Source organism: Dipodomys merriami, unplaced genomic scaffold (assembly GCF_024711535.1).
Source record: "Dipodomys merriami isolate MVZ:Mamm:240054 unplaced genomic scaffold, mDipMer1.0.p SCAF_5, whole genome shotgun sequence".
In the NCBI taxonomy this organism is placed as follows: Eukaryota; Metazoa; Chordata; class Mammalia; order Rodentia; family Heteromyidae; genus Dipodomys; species Dipodomys merriami.
In genome coordinates, this window is record NW_027206068.1 from 18,253,762 (window position 1) to 18,275,538 (window position 21,777).

General features: G+C 40.8%; 1 protein-coding gene across 1 annotated transcript in view; it reads right to left on the minus strand.

Moving 5' to 3' along the window:
• Positions 1-18,040, minus strand: part of Tspan13 (tetraspanin 13) — a 38,472-nt gene extending 20,432 nt beyond the window's left edge. The window contains exon 1 of the mRNA XM_069996146.1: positions 17,812-18,040. Within this exon, the coding sequence (XP_069852247.1) occupies positions 17,812-17,874 (63 nt within the window). The 5' untranslated portion in view covers positions 17,875-18,040. The remainder of the gene's footprint in view (positions 1-17,811) is intronic.
• Between the last annotated feature and the right edge of the window lie 3,737 nt (positions 18,041-21,777).

Sequence of the window (21,777 nt, forward strand, 5' to 3'; positions counted from 1 at the left end):
CTGGGCTGACTTCAAACTGTGATCCTCATATCTTAGCCTCCTGAGAGGATAGGCTTATAGGCATGAGCTACTGGTGCTAGCCTGAAAGATCTTGATTTAAGGAGAATGACAACTTCTGAGGAAGAAAAAAAAATGGGAAAGCAGCTTCAAAGTGTTCCTACAGCTATGTTTAACTTCTTAAAGAGAAAGAGATACCCAGATTGCCGGCAGCTGTAAAATCTAGCTAATGAATTAACAAGACTTGATCATATTCTTTTCTGTGCAAATGAAGTATTTCCTAACTGAAACTAGAAATTTTTGAAATTAGATTGGTAGAACACATCTGTAATCCCAATACTGAAGAGGCTGAAGCGAGAAGCTCTTGAGTTTTAAGAAAAGTCCAGGTTACACAATGAAACCCTGTCTTATAAAAACACAGAGAGAGAGAGAGAGAGAGAGAGAGAGAGAGAGAGAGAGAGAGAGAGAGAGAGAGAGAGGATGGAGGGAGGCAGAAAAATAGGGAGGTTTTTAACAGCATCCTCTTAAAAGGCACTTTGCCTATACCTCAAAGCAGTAGGTAATAATTTAATGATTCTCACCCATGTATAACAAAATATATTTCTCAAGTGGTACTGGCATGTATGAGGTCCTAGGTTAGCTTCCCAGTACCACTGGAGGGGGGAGGGAAGGAGGATGGGAGGAATCGGAAGAACAGGTAAGGAAAGCTCTCTAGGACTATTATCCTTGAGTGGTATCAAGTTTGAACTAAGCTACCACCCTACCCCCTCTCATATACACACACAAATATGCAAATTATTCAAAAGGTTAGAGCAGCAGCCTAGCAGGCAAGATGATCAAGTGTGGGAAGAAATAAATAAATAAAAGAAATAAACTACGGGAAAATACAGTACAGGAAATAAAACGTTATTTGTGTGCAGCTGAGGTTTCTGAAGCATCACAATTCTCCCAAATATTCATAATTAGGTTTTTAAGATAGAAATACTACCTAAAGAATTTCATTCTGGGAGCTGGGAAGGTAGCTCAGTGGTAGAGTGCTTGTCTTGCATGCATGAGGCCCTGGGTTCGATTCCCCAGCACCACATAAGCAAAAAGAAAAAAAGCCGGAAGTGGCGCTATGGCTCAAGTGGTAGAGCGCTAGCCTTGAGCTGAAGAGCTGAGGGACAGCACCCAGGCCCAGAGTTCAGGCCCCACAACTGAACCAAAAAAAAAAAAAAAAAAAAGAATTTCATTCTGTCTCTAAGATTTGATTATAAGGTTTCTTTAACTTGTGCCCAAAAGGAGCCTTTTAAAGACAATTTAGTGGTAGTGGTAATTATGTGCTATTGTTTGTTTGTAATTTTGAAAAGAACAAGATTATATGAAGTCTTCTAAACTAGTGATCTAAAAATTATTGATTCAAGTAAAATTAATTCTAACTGCATAATTAAAAAGTCAAAGCTTGTCAATGTAACTTAGTATACAAAGGAACTGGAAGGAACCCTTTGTTCAATTATAATAACAGTTTCTTTACGAAACCAATTATAATAGAAAGTAAATTTAGACCTATGACAAATAAGTTTCCTTCCTCTAGAAGACAGAATGCTGATAAAAACAGATTATGGCTCTGTTAACTCCTTGATAATGATGTTTTTATGAGCAGGAAGCGTCAACCTTTCCTGTTTTCTCTTTAAAACAAAGAAAACTAGATCATATAAAAAGAGCTGTAATGGAAAAAGGCACCAAACAAGATTATTTAAGTGTCTAAAATTGGCCTAGCTTCGCCAAACAAATAGCAAGAGACAGTTGCGGCAGCAAACCTGCCAGTAGACAGATTCTGACAAAGGAGAAGAAACAAGGGACTCAGATTCTCAGCCAGGACTCAGAGACAGCACAAAACCACTGAACCAGGAGGCACCAAGGCCCCTGGCCAGGGATCTCAATCTATTCCTTTCATTGTACAGCTAAGGAATCAGAGTAGCAAGTTACTGTGCCAAATGATACAGACACAGAGCTGCAGCAAACTCTACATATATAATATAGCTTTTCCTCCCTAGTGGACCATGGCATTAGAGCACAGCAATATACTGAAGTACCTTTAACACTGTGGCATAATATTAGAGCTACCATTATAATACATAAGGAATTATGGTTATTGCCTTGTAGCCTGATCAATACATTTACTACCACCCACCTACACAGTGCCAGGCAAAAGAACAATAAAGCTCTCTTGGCATATGACCTTTCCAATAGTTAAATGCCAAATGCTAACCTATTCCTTTTGTGCTTCCTAGTTTTTTCTTACCTGAATAAAATATTTCCCCACATATACTTACATTATTCACAGAAAAGCACACAGTGCATTCATTGCCTAGGAAGCTAGAAATCCTATTTTACAAGCAATGACTTCTCTTTGAGACCACTCAAGTGAACAGAAATGTGGAGAACTAATCACCACGTATTCATGCAACTACTACTAAAGAACAAAGATAACATGAACAATGGTCGTTACAATCTAACACAAGTGTTAAATATAAGCTATTAAGCTATTCTAATGATAAAGAAATTGGGAGACTATTCTAGAATTTAAAATTGAAGAAACAAAGAAATGGTTGCCCAGAGGAAAATTAATCTCTAGAGTGAACATAGGTTATGTTTTTCAATCTAGTTTATTATTTTTACACAACCATTAATCCTAGTGACTACCACCAACAGCAAATACACAAGACTCAAGCCCACCTTCCTGTCTAACAGTGCTTGGTTTAACAGATGGATATCTAACAGAGTATATTCTGTAATATCAGATACAAGGATAATGAAGAAAAATAAATGGGCCCCTCTGGTGTAGAAAGCTATATGGACAAAGTTGATGTCAGTAGCTATCTTACATGTGGAAATAAAGATTTGGCCTCTTCAAAAATCTAACCAGCTGGGCACCAGTGGATCACACCTGTAATTCTAACTGTTCAGGAGGCGGATGTCTGAGGATCACAGTTTGAAGTTAGCCGAGACAGAGAAGTCCATGAGTCTCTTATTTCCAAATAATTCACCAAAAAAGCTGGAAGTGGAAGAATGGGTAAAATGGTAGAGCCCCTAGCCTTGAGCAGAAAAAACAACTTAAAAGCCCTGAGCCCTAAGTTCAAGCCTCAATACCAACATAAGCGCTCGGTGGGGAGGGAGGGGGGAGAGTGGGGGGAGTGGCACGCAGGAGGGAAGGGAGAGAATCTAATCAAAGGCAAGCTGAGTTGAAAGCAATAGAGTGAAAGAATTTTTACCTTTCCTGAGCTGAGCCTTTTCATCCAATCAAAGCTATGATATAATTAATGGATGTCCCAGTTACACAAATCAAAACATTCTTTCAAGCTCACCTATAACTCAAAAAGAATCCTAATTAATAAGAGCTCCATCTTTCAAGTGTTCATAAATTTTTAATAACTGAAAATCTGTATTAACCTTAACTACCCTCACTACTGTGGCCACCTTTCCTTACAAAACTAAATTTAAACCCCTCGTCCTTGTCAGTAAGTTTTTATAAACATGAGCAACCTTTGTCACTGAAGTAAACAATAGTAGATAAGCTGGCCACTGGTGGCTCATACCTGAAATCCTAGCTTCTTAAGAGAATGGTACTCAGTAGCGACTACATTGAAAATGAACTATGCAACTTGTGGGTGGGGACAAAGGGAGAGAAAACTGGGAGGGAACAAAGGAAGAAATGTACTCTTTACCTGACTTATATAATTGTAACCCCTACATATATCACCTTTATAATAACTATTTTTTTTTTCAAAATGAGGATGAGGTCTAAAGCTCAAAGCCTGACAAACAAAGAAAAAAATCCATGAGACTTTTAATTAATCACCAGAAGGTCAAAAGTGAAGGTGTGGCTCAAGTCGTAGAACATCAGCCTCCAGCAAACAAGTCAAATAAGAATGAGAAACCCAGAATTCAATCAATGCAGAATTCAATCTACCTGCACACACACACATGCACAAGCACACACAGCATGCACATGCATACACACATGCATGCACACACACTCACACATACACACAAGAGTTAACAGAGCCTGAAAAATAGCTGAGAGGGAGCATGTTCTGTAGCATACTAGGGTAAGTATGTTTATAAACACTGAACGTTTCAAAATTGCTAGTAGGAAAGATTTTCCATCTTCCCAACAAAAGGAAGTATGTTTGACATAGCAGATGAGGCAATGATCATTATATATTATGCATGTGTATTGAGACATCACACTATAGCTCATAAATACATACATACAATCACGTGTCAATTAAAGATAAAAAAATGTATTTCTTTATTTTAAAAAAACCTTCTAAAGCTTCTTCCTCCAAGCTGAAAGTAGGAGGCTAAGGAACCCCAGGACTGCCTTAGGCCATCATCTTTCTGCAGCCTCCCTAGGCTACTAAATTCAACTACTGAGGTGCAGGGGTGCTGGTAGATGGGAAGCAGGCGTTAAGGAGGGAGAAGGAAATAGTACAAAGGATGAAAAGGAGACTTTTGTGGGTGATGGATTATTTAAAGTCTTGAATATGATGTGCTTGCTCAAAGGTAGTATACACATACTCAAACCACCTGTGTTGTTTGCAGTTTTAGTATCTCAAATCTGTTGCTGCATCATAAAGGCAAAAGCTTGACAAGGCGAAGCAGTTTAGAGTATTATCTATCCTCTGTCAAGGAACAAATAATGCCTAAATATGCAGATATAATTAGGTGGCTAGGAAGCATGCCACATTTCCAGCAAAACAACCACAATAATAATTACAATTTTGAGCAGTGGTATAGCAACAATCCTATTATCTGCAATTGAACTCGTCTTTTTTTTTTTCTTTTTGCCTGTCTTAGGGTTCGAACTCTGGTTCTGGGCACTGTTCTGAGCTGCCTTATTGGTCAGGGCTAGCACTCTACCATTTGCGCCACAGTGCCACTTCCAGCTTTTTCTGTGATTAATCAGAAAGAAGAGTCTCATAGGCTTTCCTGTCTGGGGTGGCTTCAAATGGTAATCCTCAGACCTCAGCTTCTTGAGTACCTGGGATTACAAGCATGAGCCACTGCTGCCTAGCTCTGAGCTCAACTTTCATGACTTGTGTCCCCTTCAAAGTTCATGTATTAGAATTTTAACCTGCAAATTCATGGGTTGATGGCATCTGGAGGGAGGACCTTTGAAAGATAATTCCGGTTAGATGCGGTCTCCAGGATGGGGTCCCTACGATGAGATTAGTGGCTTTATGAGAAGTAGTTGCCTGAGTTTGCATACACCTGCTCTTTGGCCATGTGACACATCTTCCAAGAAGACTCTCATGAGATCCTCAATCCTTGGGCTTTCCTTCCTTCTTCCTCTCCAACGGTGGGAAATTTCCTTATAAGCTACCCAAACTACAGTACTATATTATAGCAGCAGAAAACACACTAAGGAACAAATATGTTAAAAGGTCAGTCAGGTTCGCTTGGCAGCTACCTTTTGTTTCTTGCTTTAGAACAGTTTATATTCCTAAAGTTTCCAATACCAGGATGTGAAAGCCCACTATATTGTGAAGATACTTCATTAGCTACCTGTCGCCATCCCATCACACTCTGAATTCTTCTCAGGAGCCCTCACCCTCTAAATGCTACACACTCAGTGCATATGTTTATCTTGTATTCCTAGCATGTAAGAGCCTAGTGCTGAAAAGGCCTCAAAATATAATCGATATAGATCTCACTGATACTGCATGCTATGCTTATGGTACTCTAGAGGCTATATGATAGGCAGTGGGGAAAAAATACAGTATAAGGATGTTCCAGATTATTCTGTCTAGGCAACATATAGAAGAGATTTTATTGTTTCATTAGTTACATTTCAAGAAGATAATCCAGCTACATTAGTTTTGAGTGTCAAAATTCTAGAATAAGTAACTTTGTAAGTAACTACCTTGAGCACAAAAAAAGGAATTCAAGACATCTGAAAAAAGAGTGGATTAAGTGCCATAATTAAATTGTGCTACAATTAAATTATGCAAGAAATGTTTTGCAAGTACTAAAGCAAAAAGAAAATATGACAACAGTGGAAGGTAGGAAAATGTAAAAACATTATTCTTAATATAAAGGAGGATTATACTGCCAAAATGCGGTACTACATCATTTCACATGAAAGAAAACAAAGGCCCTAGACCAGAATCTTTTATATGCTTCAGCATCAATGAGGAATGACACTGGAAAACTGAACTCTGTTCTGAACTTTTTAATGTGGAAAACTGAACAGCAATTCAACGATCATGTTGACGTACTTCTAGGATGACAAAGATCTGAACAAAAATGTGAAGACTATAAATAATCTAGATATTGCTAAATAGCTAGATACGTAGTGTTGAAGCCAATACCTCAGTCCTTTCATTGTACTTATTTCTCAAACGGTACAGAAACCTCAAGTGTTCTTACACAGATTTTTCTCTCCTGGTTCTCTATCATGTCACTGTTACAATGTTTACTAGACACAATGGGCAAAAATATATCTCTTGAAAAGAAATTAAAGGGAAAAAGACCCTAATTCAACATTTTCCAAGGCCAAATAGTTGGAAATAGCATCCACAGTTGCAAGTTCCAATTTCACCCTAGCCTTTCCTTCTTTGTAGCAGTTCTGAGAAACAAATAAGACTTATGGGCAGATCAACCCTGCACTGACGCCTACAGTTAGTAACTAATGCTGACCATATGCAGGGACTGCAACTCAGAACAGAGAAATAATTGAGACAAGATCCTTACTGTCAATGGGCTTATACTTTACCTGCTGTTTTCAATGATTTTTTTCACTACTAAATTCAAGAGTTAAGTCTCAGTTCTCATCTGAAACAGCAGTACTTAACACCACCCCATTTTATCTCCTTGACACACTTACATTTGGCTTCTAGGACACCAAATTCTCCCAAGTTTTCCTCTTCCATAACTAGCTTTCCCAGCCCTTTCTCAGCCCTTTGCAGAATCTGCTTTGTATCTCAAGAGTTTTAATATATGTCAGTCCATGGACCCCTCCCCTTCTGTAGCTCCTGTCACTTACATATTGAAGTCATCCAGTTCCAACTGTGGAAATAACATTCTCTACGCTGACAGATGCCTGACTGTCCATCTCCCAGTAACCTCCTCTGAATGTTGGTAATGATGTGTGAGAGAAAAGAGATAAGGCCCAGGCAGCTAACAATAAAGCTACACTGGTAAAAACTGTGGAATGAAAATCCAATCTATCAGGAGTTCAACTGGTCCCTTCCTTAAAAGGGGCCCAGAATTTATCTATTTCTTTCACAATTAAATACTGTCTCATACCTACTTTACAGCCTGGGCCTCCATTCTCACAGAAATCAGACTATGTCATTTCTAAGGCCTCAAATTACCAAGAATACCCCATTTTATGTGGAATAAAATCTTGTCTTCATAAAACACTCCAAGCCATTTGCAATCTGGGCTCCACAGGTTCATCAGCATCCTTTCCTACACCTGCTGGCTGGCTCTACTCCAGCCACACACCACTCCTTTGTCCATTACACGAATAAAGAATTCTCTTATGAGGTCTTTTCAAAGGCTATTGTTCTAGCTCAAAACTTTTCACAGAAACCTGTCCTTCATCTCCTTGCCAACCTCTCTTCCAACAAACATGGTCTTCCCAAGCAGACCAAGTATGACCATCCTCCATAATGGTCATAATCAATCCTACCAGATCCTCCATGATGGTCCTCTATGATCCTACATAATGCCCAGCATACTTCAGTCCTCTTATTTTGCTTCTTTCTTTGTGGTATGATACTTTCTTTTCTGTTCAAGTAGGATCTATAACTTATTGACTTGTTTATTATCTGTCTTCTATCATAAGTGTAAGCTCCATGAAGCCAGGGCATTTTGGTTTATTATTATTATTATTTGCTGCTGGAATAAATAAAAGACAAGACAATGACTTAGGTTCATCTTACATCACATTTCTATTAGACTACAAATAAAGAACCCCAGCCAATAACAATTATAATACAGTTTACAATTTCACTAAGTATAAATTTGCTCATGGGACAGGCCCTAGGAAGTCTGCCCACAAATGGAACAAAAAAGTATTTCAAGGCCCAGTACATTTCACAGTAACTAGCAAACAGTAATTCCTACTTAATTGTTAATCTAATGCTAACATTTTTTCTCCCTTAAGATGTTTGGCTGTGGGATAGGGTTAGCTTGTCATTATAGTGTGTTTATCTCACGTATACAATCCAACACCACACAAAAAAAAATGAATTGGAGGCCATGTGTAGTAGTACACACTTATAATCCCAGCATTCAGAAGAGGAAAGCAGGAAGAATCAAGTCTGGGGCTATACAGTCATGTCTCAAAAACACAAAATACTAAAATTAAAAATAAATAAAAATGACCATGCTTCTGGCTGTACCTTTTGCTTGTTGTGTGTGTCACAGTGCTGGAAATCAAACCCAGAGTCTCAGATTCTAGGCAAGTGCTTTATCACTAACACCCCCCTCCCCCGACCCGCCCATCCCAGCCTTGGTTTACCTTGAATCACTGTGAGCTAAAAGAAAATAACCATTTTATGCAGGTTTTCATTTTTCTTACGTAGGTTTTACCCATGAAGATTAGCTAGAAAAGGGGACAGCCGAGTCTGCAAATTCAGTTCAGGAAGTATTTAGAGAACAGAAGCTCTATGTTAGTAAAAATAATATAATTACAAGGGGAAAAAAATAGGCCACAGAGAAAGCCATGACCTGTGCCAACAAGAAGTGTGTGCTCCAGGAAGAGAAAAAAATGAGGCCCCAGACCATCTTCAGTACAGAGAACTGGGTTGGCAAAGACAGAATAAAAACAAATCTGATAATACCAGCTCTCATCGTAAGCTAGAGAATTTAGGTATGAATATTCTTTAATGTATCACAGGCCCTTCACCTCCCTGAATTCCATTGAGATAGCACTAAGATGCCAGGATGGATGGATGTGTGTGCGCGTGCTTTGTTTTTTACTTGTTTGAAGTGTGTTTTGTTTGTTTCGGGTTTTTGTTTTGGCAGGGCAGGGGAGGATGTTCTGGGGTTGGAAGTCAGGGCCTCGTACTTGCTTAGCTTGTTCGCTCAGGTAGAATACCACTTGAGTTATACTTCAACCCTACTATTTGCTAGTTAGTTGTGGAGAACTGTGGAGATGCTGTTTTTTCTGCCCAAGCTTGTTTTGAACTCTGATCTTCTAGATCCCAGCCTCATGAGTAGCTAGGATTACAAGCATGCATCAGCCACCAATGCATCAGCCCATGCAGCAAATTTTAAGGTAAAAAATTCTTACTGACTGGAGTGGTTTTATTAAAGTACTCTCCAAAGATGGAGTAAAGGGCCAGGTGCTGGTGGCTCACATTTGTAATCTTACACAGAAGGCTGAGATCTTAAGATCATAGTTCAAATCCAGCATAGGCGGAAAAGTCCCTTTATCTCCAATAAAAACAACCAAAGCCTCAAGAAGAGCTGTGGCTCAAGTGGTACAGCATTAGCCTTAAGCGAAAAAGCTATGGATTAGTGCCCAGGTCTTATCAAGCCCCTACTCTCTCTCTCCCCTCTCTCTCTCTCTTTCTCTCTCTCTCTCTCTCTCTCTCTCACACACACACACACATACACACACACATGTATGTACGCAGCAATGGTAAGGCACAGATTGAGCAAAGACATCAAAGTAGGAAAGGGCAAAAGTGCATGAAATCAAGAGGAGTAAATTATATAACGTAACGTACAAAGGCTACTGCTGGAGTTCAAAGATGTGGAATGAAATGCTAAAGAATTTGGATTCAATCTCCGAGTCTTCACATGTTAGTAGAAGTGGGTTTGGATTAGTCCTGGTTGGTATGGTGTGGAAGAACTTGACACAGATTCAGGTAAAATTTGATAGAAAGAAGCAGTGAACCCAACCTGCTTTCACCAGAAACAAAAAGTGTGAAATGGCACCCATCATGAGATCACCTAAACCTGCATTAAAAACTAGCACAATGAGATGCTCAATTGTCACTTCAAAACTACTGGCTGTATTTCCCCCAAGTTAATTGCTTCCTTCTTTGGAAATGTCTCAAATAAATCAATGTTAAATTTTGTGCCAATTAGCTCATTTCAAGCAAGAAAAAAAAGAGAGAGACACATTTTTGTTATGGTATTTTTAACTATATTTGACACATGAGCAGATTATAAATATGGCCATAAGAGTGCTCTCTGGAGGGCTGGGAAGGTGGCTCAGTGGTAGAGTGCTTGCCTTGCACGCTTGAGGCCCTGGGTTCAATTCCTCAGCACAACATAAGCAGAAAAAGCCAGAAGTGGAGTTGTGGCTCAAGTGGTAGAGTGAGGGACAGCACCCAGGCCCAGAGTTCAGGACCCATGGCCAGCAAAAAAAAGAGTATCCTCTGGAAGAAATTCAAGATTCTGCAAAGAGCCCATTTTCGGTGACCAACTGAATTCATTCAGTAGTTTAAATGACAGAGCAATAACACCACAAATCTAATCACATATTGAAATATTAAAGTAAGATAGTTTGAAAGACGATTTTGAGAAATGGCAGGTTTGAAAGATGATTTCAAGAAATGGCGGGAGTCGTCATTTGAAAGCAAGTGAAATAAGTAGATTTTGCTTTGGCTGAATACCGAACTGTTTTTTAGCTGATTGGGGAGTTGAAGCTGAACAGAATCGTAAGTTTTTCTAGCATTCTAATGACTAGACCAAGAGTCAATAAAATAAAAAAAGTAGCATTAAATTTAAAATTTATAAACCTCAATATATACCACATCTCAGCCATTTTTCCTTACAACTGAAAGACATATTTTTATTAAAAGGAAACTCCTGCCTTCTGGAAGCCTGTTGATTTAATAATCTCTAGCATATTCAGAATCCTAACAGCTTGAAAACCTTTCCATCACAGCAGGCTAGTTTGTAACTCAAAGTTGGAAACAATTCAACATTTTCCATCCAAAACTATAGCAACTTAATTTCGTTTTTGTAACAAATCCAAAGAAGTTATAGACACAATTTCCCTCACTACAACCCCAGTAGTAAAGAATGGAAAATATCACCCATTTACAAATAAAGAAACTAAAGACCAAAAAAAATATACATAGAATTGTAAGCTTTTTTCATAACCCCAGTATTTTTCTCCTCAGAAATTATATGGGCATATTTTTTTATCGGAAAGTTCTAGCATCTTTGTTAGTATTGGGGTTTGAAATGAGAGTTTTGTACATACTAGACACTCTATCATTTAAGCCATGGTTCAGGTCCAGCCCTTTTTTACTTTGAGGATTTGTTGCTATTACTGTTTTTCACATACGGAACAAAACCTGGTGGGACCAGCCTTGGATTATAATCCTCCTACCTATGCCTCCAGACTACATAGTATATTCATTGAGATAGGGTCTTGCTCATTTTTCATCCCCTTGGATGAAAAGAAGGACCTTCTTGTTAAAAATAGCTTGGGATTTGTAGCATGGTAAAGGAATAAGGACACCAACTCAAAAGGAACTGGGCAAAGTTTACTTCTGCAGAGGTGCCATCAGCCAAATCTGGCAAGTTAGTTCACAAAGCAGGCAGCCTGCTCTCTTCTTATCCCAGCAGGCCTTGCAGGCATGACTGAGTTCTGGCTACAGTCTACAAAAGGATGTTGCTTAATTAACAGGATGTAACTAACATTTAAGGAGCTTCTAACAGGATGTCTTAAACATGGTATAGCAGGACAGGGAAAGTATGTAACTAAAATGCTAATTAACAGGATGTAACTAACATTTAAGGAGCTTCTAACAGGATGTCTTAAACATGGTATAGCAGAACAGGGAAAGTATGTAACTAAAATGCAATTAACAAGGGTCAAACTACCTAGCCAAAGCAGGAACTTTTTAGAAAAACAATTCTCATGAAATTAAGAGAATGGAAGCAAAAAAGAGCTTTTATCACCACATTCTGATCTCCACCTCCTGAGTTAGCTGGGAGTACAGGTGTTAGACACCACACACAGGCAACTTTTTATCCACTATAAAATACATCTCAATTTCATTTTAAAATGTAAATCAATGAATATGAGGGTATGAATAAGGTGGCTTGAACTCAAGATCTGTGATCTTGTTTAGCTTTTATTTGTTTATTTTTTGCAGTCCTGGGGGCTTGAACTCTGGGCCTGGGTGCTTTCCCTGAAATCTTCAGCTCAAGGCAAGTGCTCTACCACTTAAGCCACAGTGCCACATCTGATTTTCTGAGGTAAGTCTCACAGACTTTTCTGCCTGGGCTGGCTTTGAACCACTATCCTCGGATGTCAGCTTCCTGAATAGCGAGGATTACAGGCGTGAGCGACTGTGTACCCGGCTCTTGTTTAGCTTTTTTGCTCAAGGCTGGCATACTATAACTTGGGCCATAGCTCCACTTACAGCTTTTTGCTGGTTAATTGGAGGTAAGAATCTCAGACTTCTCTACTTGGACTAACTTTACACTAAAATCCTCAGATCTGAGTCTTCTGAGTAGCTATGAAAACAGGCATGAGCCATGGGCCCAGTTGACATTAATAAAAACTAATGTACTCTCAATATTGCATAAGGATTTTTCTCATAGTTACAGTAGGGAAAATACACATGCACACAAGCACACAAGCACACAAGCACACAAGCACACAAGCACACACACACACACACACACACACACACACACACACACACACACACACACACACACACACACACACACACACACCCCAAAAAAGGAAAAACATGTAAGAGAAAACTTGGATTCTAGATGAACACTAAAGAAACAGAACTAAAATTTCTGGAATATTCTCACTCATTCTAAGACCACAAATTATTTTCTACCCTTACTTTCTTAGTTAAGACTCCGATATATTTTATCCATGTATTCATACATACCCTAGCAGTACAATTCCTTAATATCTCAGTACTGTAACTATTTTTCTGGTAATTATTTTTCACTCTTTTTCTGTATTTAACAAAGTCATCTATCAAACAGAGCTCTCTGGTTAAGCACAGGGAACTGTATTACAAAACTTCAATGTAGGACTGAATGATATAATAAAGGATGTAATCAATGTAATGTAGGAGTGGGGTATAATTCAGTGGTAGAACATTTGTAATGGCCCTGGGTTCAAGCTTCAACACTAGAAAAAGAAAAATTCCCAAGCTTCAAAATGTTTCAAAATTTAATATACATTTCATGTCTCAACAAATCACTATGTATTCTTTGAAGTTTCTATTTGTGAACATATTCTCAATCTTAAACATTCATGTAATATATAGTATTATATATACATTCATTTAACATGCTATTGAAAATAAATCAACTTTCCAAACTAATATTAATTCATAATTATAACCTAAGTATTACCGCTATTTCCAAACTCCTCAAATTCAATCATTCCTTGCTGCTTTCTAACCAACAAAAAATGTCTCCAGTCTTACATTGCATGGCACCTACAATCTAATTCACCTCTTTATTTCTCCAACTAACTCATGTCTCACTGTGCAAGTATTTTCCTTAGTCTGTGTTTATTTCCCATAGTTCTCTAAATAGAGTGTACACAATAGACAAATGTTTATTGATTGAACTCAGCTCTTGAGATCATCTGGAGAAAAAAGGTGGTAAACAGACTTCATTTAGAAACCAAGGGACTTTCAAGAGCTTTTTGGTTTGCAGTATTTCCAAACTGAAAATAGAAAGGGGTCCACGATAGGCATGCAACCAGTATTTACAAGTGTGATTTTACTTATTATCTTTAACTAGAAAGTTCTGAAGCAAGTCATCCCCTCCACTTACAATACCAGGAGCTGAAATTCAGTTAAGAGATTGTAGCTTCTAAGATGGACACTGTTGGCTCACACCTGTTGTCCTAGCTACCCTTGATCTGAGGATCTGGTTTGAAGCTAATCTAAGCAGAAAAGTTCATGAGACTCTCATCTCCAATTAATCGCCTAAAAGTCACAAGTGGAGATGTGCCTCAAATCTTGAGTGAAAAAGCTAAGACATAGCATGCAAACACTGAGTTCAAGTCCAAGTACTAGCATGCACCATGCACACACATACAGTCTGTAGCTTTCCTCTTTTCTCCTTACATTTACAAATTGTATATATACTATACACTTAGTTAAGGTTATGCCAGGTGCCAGTAGCTCATGCCTATAATCCTAGCTATTTAGGTGGCTGAGATCTAAGGATTTTGGTTCGAAGCCAGCCCTTACAGGAAAGTCCGTGAGACTCTAATCTCCAATTAATCATCAGAAAACCAGAAGTGGCACTGTGGCTCAAAGTGGTAGAGTGCTAGTCTTGAGCAGAAAAGCTCAGGGACAGCGCCCAGCTCCTGAATTCAAGCCCCACAACCAACAACAAAAATAAATAAAGTAGAAATAAAATTAAGGTTATTCTGCACTGAGGATCTCCATAATTTAAAAAAAGCAAGTAGAAAATAGAGCTGTGGCTCAAACTGGTAAGAGTTAGCCTTGATCAAAGACACCCAGGCCCTGAGTTCAAGCTCCACTACTGACCAAAAAAAAAAAGACAAAAACAACCAATACCTCAGCCTAGTCACCAAACTCCTAGAACACATATGGAAGGTGCCTTTTAACTTGTTTTAGCACCCTGCTTTCTGGCTAATCCTGAATAGAAACCAAATCTCAAGCTTCTTAGACCACCTGAGGAGGTAACAGGGCTTGGCTGGTAGAATCCTAAACTGCTCAAAATGCCCCAACACAACAGTAATGAGGTGGACAGCACTCCTGGCCTCTACACCCCACTCCCAAGTACAACTCAGGTCCTACCACTTTGAGAGATGGCTTCCAACCTAACCCTGAGCATGCTTCAGAGGCACTAACAGAGAAAAATACAAACTACAAAGTAGGTTTGTTCTTCTTGCCCAACACACACATATATACACACATGCGCACACGCACGCACTTTTTTCCATGATAAAATGTGGAAGGAAGCCAAGAGCCAGTTGCTCATAGGAGTAATCTTAGCTACTCCGAAGGTTTAGATATGAGAATTGCAGTTCGAAGTCAACCCCAGAAGGAAAAGTTGTGACACTCTTATCTCCAATTAACCAGCAAAAAGCTGTGGCTTACATGGTACAGTACAGTCTTAAGTGAAAAAAACTAAAGGAAAACCACACAGGTCCTGAATTCAAGCCCCAATACTGGCATTAAAAAAAAAAATCCAGGTCGGTTTTTTTTGTTGTTGTTTTTAAACAGGCTCACACCTGTAATCCAAGCTATTCAGGGGGCTGAAATCTGAGGATCACAGTTCAAAGCCAGCCCAGACAGGAAAGTCTGCAAGACTCTTTTTGTTTGTTTTGTTTTTTTGTTGGTCAAGAGCCTGAACTCTGGGCCTGGGCGCTGTCCCTCAGCTCTTCAGCTCAAGGCTAGCACTCTACCATTCAAGCCACAGTGCCACTTCTGGCTTTTTCTATGTGGTGCTCAGGAATCGAACCCAGAGCCTCATGCATGCAAGGCAAACACTTTACCACTGAGCCACTTTCCCAGCCCCTGCAAGACTCTTATCTACAAGTTACCACCAGAAAACCAGAAGTGGAGCTGTTGCTTAAAGTGGTAGAGCACTGGCCTTAAACAAAAGAACCTCAGGGACAGTGACCAGGCCAAGTTGAAGCCCCATGACCAACAAAAATTAAAATTAAAAGAGTCACTCCTATTTAATATCTAGATTAAGTTTTGCCTGTTATTCATCTCTTTAAACTGCTGAACTAATTATTTAGCCTATGTACAATGTATATAAAAAGATAGGCACTAAATTATTTTAATAAATGACCCTTTGTCGAAAATTCCTAGGATTTTAAAGAGCTATTTTTGTAGTCCCATGAACTTCCAATTAGTTATATTTTACTGCAGAGCTATTAAAATCAATAGAATATACTTTGAGGGCCAATAATTTAGAATAGAAATTAAATAGTCTCAATGGGTACCTTTAAAATCAACCTGCTTTCTCCTTGCTTTTGTGAAATTTGTAAATACACTATAAATAACATATCTTGAAAGCAATAGCACTTGGTTTGAAAATAACTTGCTTTTTAAAAAGCCGTACACATTGCACATTCATCTACAAAGACTCTTTGGCCAAGTAAGTATGCAAAGCAGCCTCTTTATTGTGTGTAAGCAGACAATGTAAGATTAAGTGTCTGGTGGACAGATGACTGAATCATTGACAGAAGAGACAGAAGAAAAAAAAAAAACAGAAATCAGGGAACAAAATAGAGAAAATATAAAGCCCCAAGCAGATCATTTGTGCTACTAAAATACTTGATCAGCGTTTACTTAATAAACAATGAGATAAGTAAGCATGGTAAAGGTAAAGCAGGTGAATTCTGATCTGGAACTTGACACCCATCTGCAATTACAAGAAGCTGTACCACCAAGTGTTCTATCATTAGCAGCCCTGTTGACAACATTCCTACTCACTGGCCAGAAAAGAACTCGTTTCTATCCTGCTTTCCCACCCCCACCCCCCACCATACACACATACACACTAATGGTAAAATGACCCAGTGTCTGCCTCCCTGTGTTGGAGACCTCAAGGCATCCTTCCATTCCAAGCCTGTAACCTAAGCTTGTATAGATGGCCTAACTCTGCTAATGCAAGGGAACTGGAACTGGATTTGTTTTCAGGGTGGGTGGGGGCTGCAAAACACCAGGTATATTTATAGAACGGAGCAAGAACAGGATGGAGGGACAATGACAGAAGAGGAAGTTTCTTCTCAGTAGAAGCAGCCTGTAGAAAGATCTGGATTCAACAGCACAGGTTCGCCTCATGCACACCAGCTACAAAACTTATTAAAAACCTTTTTTGTGTGTGTCTTCTATCTTACGTGTCATACTTAAGACAACCCCCTTGCTTCCTATGGGGATCAAAATGACGAACAAACGTCGCCTGTGGAAAACCTGGGGATGTCGCAGGCATTCAATAAACATTAGCTCCTTCCTCCTCCCATTCACCTAGAATTGTGTCTCAAAAACAGAAAAATCACCATCTGCAGCGCTAAAACTTAAAAGAGGTCAAAGTTGGTTCGTGCGGGGTGGGAGGGAGGATGAGGACGTGGGTGGAGGCTCGGTTTAAAATGGAGTTGGGATCTTGATCACGGGGGGGGGTTAAAAGCGAGGGGGGGACCATGGGGAAAGCATCAAGTATGAGTAAAAGTGGCGATCGCAATCCACAGAGACACAAAACACATCCCTTTATGTAAGCAGGCGACGAAACTTCGGAAGCTGCGGGTGTCCTGAGAACCCAACTCGGTAGCGTCGATTCACATCGCACGAGCTCGCGGAGCTAACCGAGAGGCTGAGCACCCCGGCCACAGAAAGGCTGCTGCCTCGTCAATTTCAGATCTCGCTAGGTTGAAGAAAAGGGGGGGGGGGGGGAGAGACTGTACTCAAACCTCGGGCAGCCATCCCGCCTCCAAATCCGCTCCAGATGGGATCGGAGCGGCAGAAGGGATGGGGATGGGAAAATGGGAAGGTCTGATTAGATGGGAAGGGATGGGGGAAGGAGAAGGGGGACCGACGGTGGGTGAGGGGCGGGGTGGAGCGCGGAGGCCGGACGAGGCCAGCCAGCGAGGAAAGACCCCGGCTTCACAAAGACGCGAAAGGAAGAGACTGCGCCAGGCCCGCACCGCCACCCCAGGCGCGGACACGGACGCGAGGCCGGGGGCGCGCAGGGCGTGAGCAGACGGGAAGGGGGCGCGGGGCGCGGGGGACGCGGGGCGAGCCAGCCGGACCGTACGCAGAGAACCCAGGGTGTCCCGCAGGTGCGGAGCCCCCCGCCCCGCCCCGGGCTCCCGAGGCTCACCGTGTACAGCAGGTTGAGCGCGCACAGGCAGTTCTTGGAGCACGCGAAGCCCCCGCAAACCATCTTGGTGACTGGCTGCCGGCCAGCTTAGGTAAAATTCGATTCCGGGGAGCTTCGCAGGCAGCGGCTCGGTCCGGTCCTTCAAGGCCTGGCTGGGGAGGGGCAGAAGCGCCGACGCCGGTGGGAGGCTTGGGGAGGGGGGGGGTCTGCAGTGCGCGGCGCGCCCGCGGCGGCTCCGACCCGCTCGGGAACCTGCGGCCGCCGCAGCTCCAGCCCAGCCGCCAGCCCCGCCCAGCCACCCGCCTCTCCCCGCGCGCTGATTGGTCGCTGCCAGGGAACAAAGGTAGGAATATGCAAATCAATGCGCTGGGCGAGCGGGGATCCGGGAAAGGCGGGGTGGTGCTGAGCTCGGGGGAGGGGCGGGTGCTGGCGGACGCAGAGCCCCGGGTCAGAGCTGGTGACAGTGACCTGGGTCATTTCCCCAGGAGCCCGTGAGAGGGCGGGGCTCCACGGAGAGGAGGTCCACGCTGGCAGCGAGAACTATGACAGCACCTCTCGAGTCTCGGCCTGGGCGGATGACGTGGCACCATTTTGAATGAGATTTCAAAATTAAGCACCTGGCATTGCTTGAATGAAAGAAGGAAGGAAGGAAAAGAAAGAGAGAATGAAAAGCAAGAATGGAGTAGAAGCAAATGAAAGGGGAAAAGTGAGCTTAGGAATAAATGGAACCCACTAATGTAATTCTAACTCCTCTGTACATCACCTTTATAATAACTATTAAAAAAGAATAAAACATAGGTAAGGAACGTGGCCCATAATTGTGACCTGGGTCAGGTCAAGAAAGACTTGCTCTTTGGAGGTTTGCTAGATAATAATTTTTTTAAAAAAATTATAAATACACGCTTGCAAAAGAAGAGAGTGATTATTTTTGTGATCAAGTCTTGAGTTTCAATAAACTTATGTCTGCACAAATAAGACCTGTGAAGACCTTTAATATGATATGAAAAATACATCCAGTACTTTTTTTTTTTTTGCGTAGAACCTGCCTAGTAGGGTAAAGACTCAAGAACTGCCAGATAAAGATACAACTTTAAAAAACAAAATGAAAACCTGATATGCCCCTGACATTAATAAAGGGTTGGTTAAATCAGTACCTCTGCCAATAAAATATTTTCATAAAAAGATTTTTAAGTTTCTAATACATGGAAACTAAGTTAAATTAATGCAAATGCTAAATGTGTTTAACAAAATGGTGTTTTAAACAAGCTAATTAAAATAATTGGTCTTCTTTAACTACTACCCCCTTCCCCAACCTCACCACGCCAACAAGGCCTAATTGGTTCTTATGTCATCTACATTGGCTTTTTATGTACACCCAGAAATATTCCAGAAGTTAATCTCAATTCGAAACAATACTTAGATACATGGGATTTCCTTTATTTTATCTTTTTTTTAGCCAGATGTTGCTGGGCTCCAGTGGCACATGCCTATAATCCTAGCTACACTGGAGGCTGAGATCTGAAGGTCACAGTGGGAAGCCTGCCTGGGGAGGAAAGTCCTTGAGACTCTTATCTCCAATTAACCAGAAAAAAGCTGGAAGTAGAGCTGTAGCTCAAGGGGTAGCCTTTAGCACAAAAGCTTGGGACATTCCCCAGGCCCAGTGTTCAAGCCAGATGACTGGCAAAAAAATAAATAAAATATAAATAAAGCCAGATGTTTACTAAAGAAGAGGTGTTGGCAGGACATCTCTAAGCCACCTACATCAGAAACCTAACTAAGGGGTAGACCACTTCCTTTGGGTAAATAACAACATCAGTCTCAATTTACCTTTTATATCTACTTTATGACCCACAATTAAACATTAGGAAAGACTTGGAGACCAAGAAAAGATGCAGTTCAAACGAAGGTTTTCTTGAGGGATGGGGGAGAACAACGGGAGAGGTGACATTGATCAAGATGCATTGAACACATAAACTGACATGTTGAATTGAAATATTTTTGTTCAACTACTTGAAGATAATAAGAGAAAAAGAAAGGTCTTCTAACAATTGGGGAGATTGCTAAACCTTTTTCACCTCCCCACCTCTTCCCCCCCCCCCACCTTTCCCCTCCTTCTTATTCTCCTCCCCTCTCACCTCCTTTTTCTTTGTCTTTTAGTATATTTTTGAGCCAGGATGAAGGAAAATTCTTGTACATTATTAGTTCAGATCTTCAAAGTCCAGATGCCAAGACTGGTTTAGATGTGCAAAGACTAATTGAAAGAAATGACTGAGAGAGGGTAGAGAGAGAGCCATAGGAGGCTGGAAGAGCAAAGTGACCACAATGTAAATGTGATATCTGTGAGAGGGCAGGGGGAGGAAAGAAAGGGGAAGGGAAGAAGGAAGAAAAGTTCTAAGGCTGTGCACTTTAAAGGTTTGACAAAGGCTGCCAGGCTTTAAAAATGGTTTAGTGTAACCCTCCCCATTTATATGCTGGAAGTTAATCCCTATTGTTAGTTATTAAGATGAAACTTCATCAGTCCACACCCTTTGAGAGGCGATTAGGATTATGTAAGTTTATTGTGCTAAAGTTCCATGATTAGATCCTGATAGTTTTACAGAAAGAGAGGAGAGAGGGTTGGAAAGGTGGCTCAGTGGTAGAGCACTTGCCTTGCATGCATGAGGCCCTGGGTTCGATTCCCCAGCACCACATAAGCGAAAAGAAAAAAAGCCGGAAGTGGTGCTGTGGCTTAAGTGGTAGAGCGCTAGCCTTGAGCTGAAGAGCTGAGGGACAGCGCCCAGGCCCAGAGTTCAGGCTCCACGACCGGACCCCCCCCCCCAAAAAAAAAAAAAAAAAAGAGAGTAGAGAGACCAAGAGATGCAGATACAGCTGAGCATGCTCCATCCCTTGTCATGTGACAATGCCAGGTGATGATACTCTGTGTTGCCAAGGGACTTGGCAGCAAGCAGACCTTCACCAGATGCAGTCTCTTCACTTGGACCTCCACCTCATAAGCCAAAATAAACCTCATTTTGTTCTGTTATATTGTGCTAGTGGCAATAGAAATAGACTAATAAAAGTCCAACAGAAAGTCTCTGGGCCAAACCCAGAAATCCTGCACACCTCCCTGCAATGAGCCTGCTTTCTGGTTGGCACAAATCAGATTTCAGAGCATAGCACTGGGCTAGCTATGGTTACAGTTCCCAGAATGATTCTGATAATTGCAATATCTTGAAGAAGAAGAAAAAAGAATCAGATTACATTTGTCCCTTTCGTCGTACAAATGTCTTTTATCTAGTGATATTTCAAACCATTGTTCATTTCTGTAACCCTCATCATTTCATTAGGGAAGCAAATTCTAACGTTAGGTATCCATTTCAGATTTTCACAATTCTTATTTGAAAGTTCTTTCTTAGTTTGGTTTTCATTTGACATCATCTCTCTTTTTTAAAAATCTTACTTTATTATTTGGCTTACAGTCAACATTTCTTTTAAATGACTCTACATTAGGCCCCATATGTCCTAATAAAAAATTACTCCTAAACTCTTACAGTTCTACTATTAAAGAGTATACCAAATAATTTCTAGGCTCCTCAGATATAAGAATATGAAATTAGAGCAGGATGCTGGTGGCTCATGCCTGTAATCCTAGCTATTTGGGAGGCTAAGATCTGAGGGTCACAGTTCAAAGCCAGCCCTGGCAGTAAAGTCCATGAAACTATTAACTCCATTAACCTACTGAGAAACAGCCGGAGGTGGCAATGTGGCTCAAGTGGTAGAATGCTACCCTTGAGCCAAAGAAACTCAGAGCACCCAGGCCCTGTGCTTAAGGACTGGCATGCACGCGCACGTGAGCACACACACACACACACACACACACACACACACACAGAAAGAGAGACACACAGACAGACAGAGACAGAGAAGAATGTGAAGTTAGAAAAGAATTATTCATACATACACAAATTATAGTAACAAAATATCAGT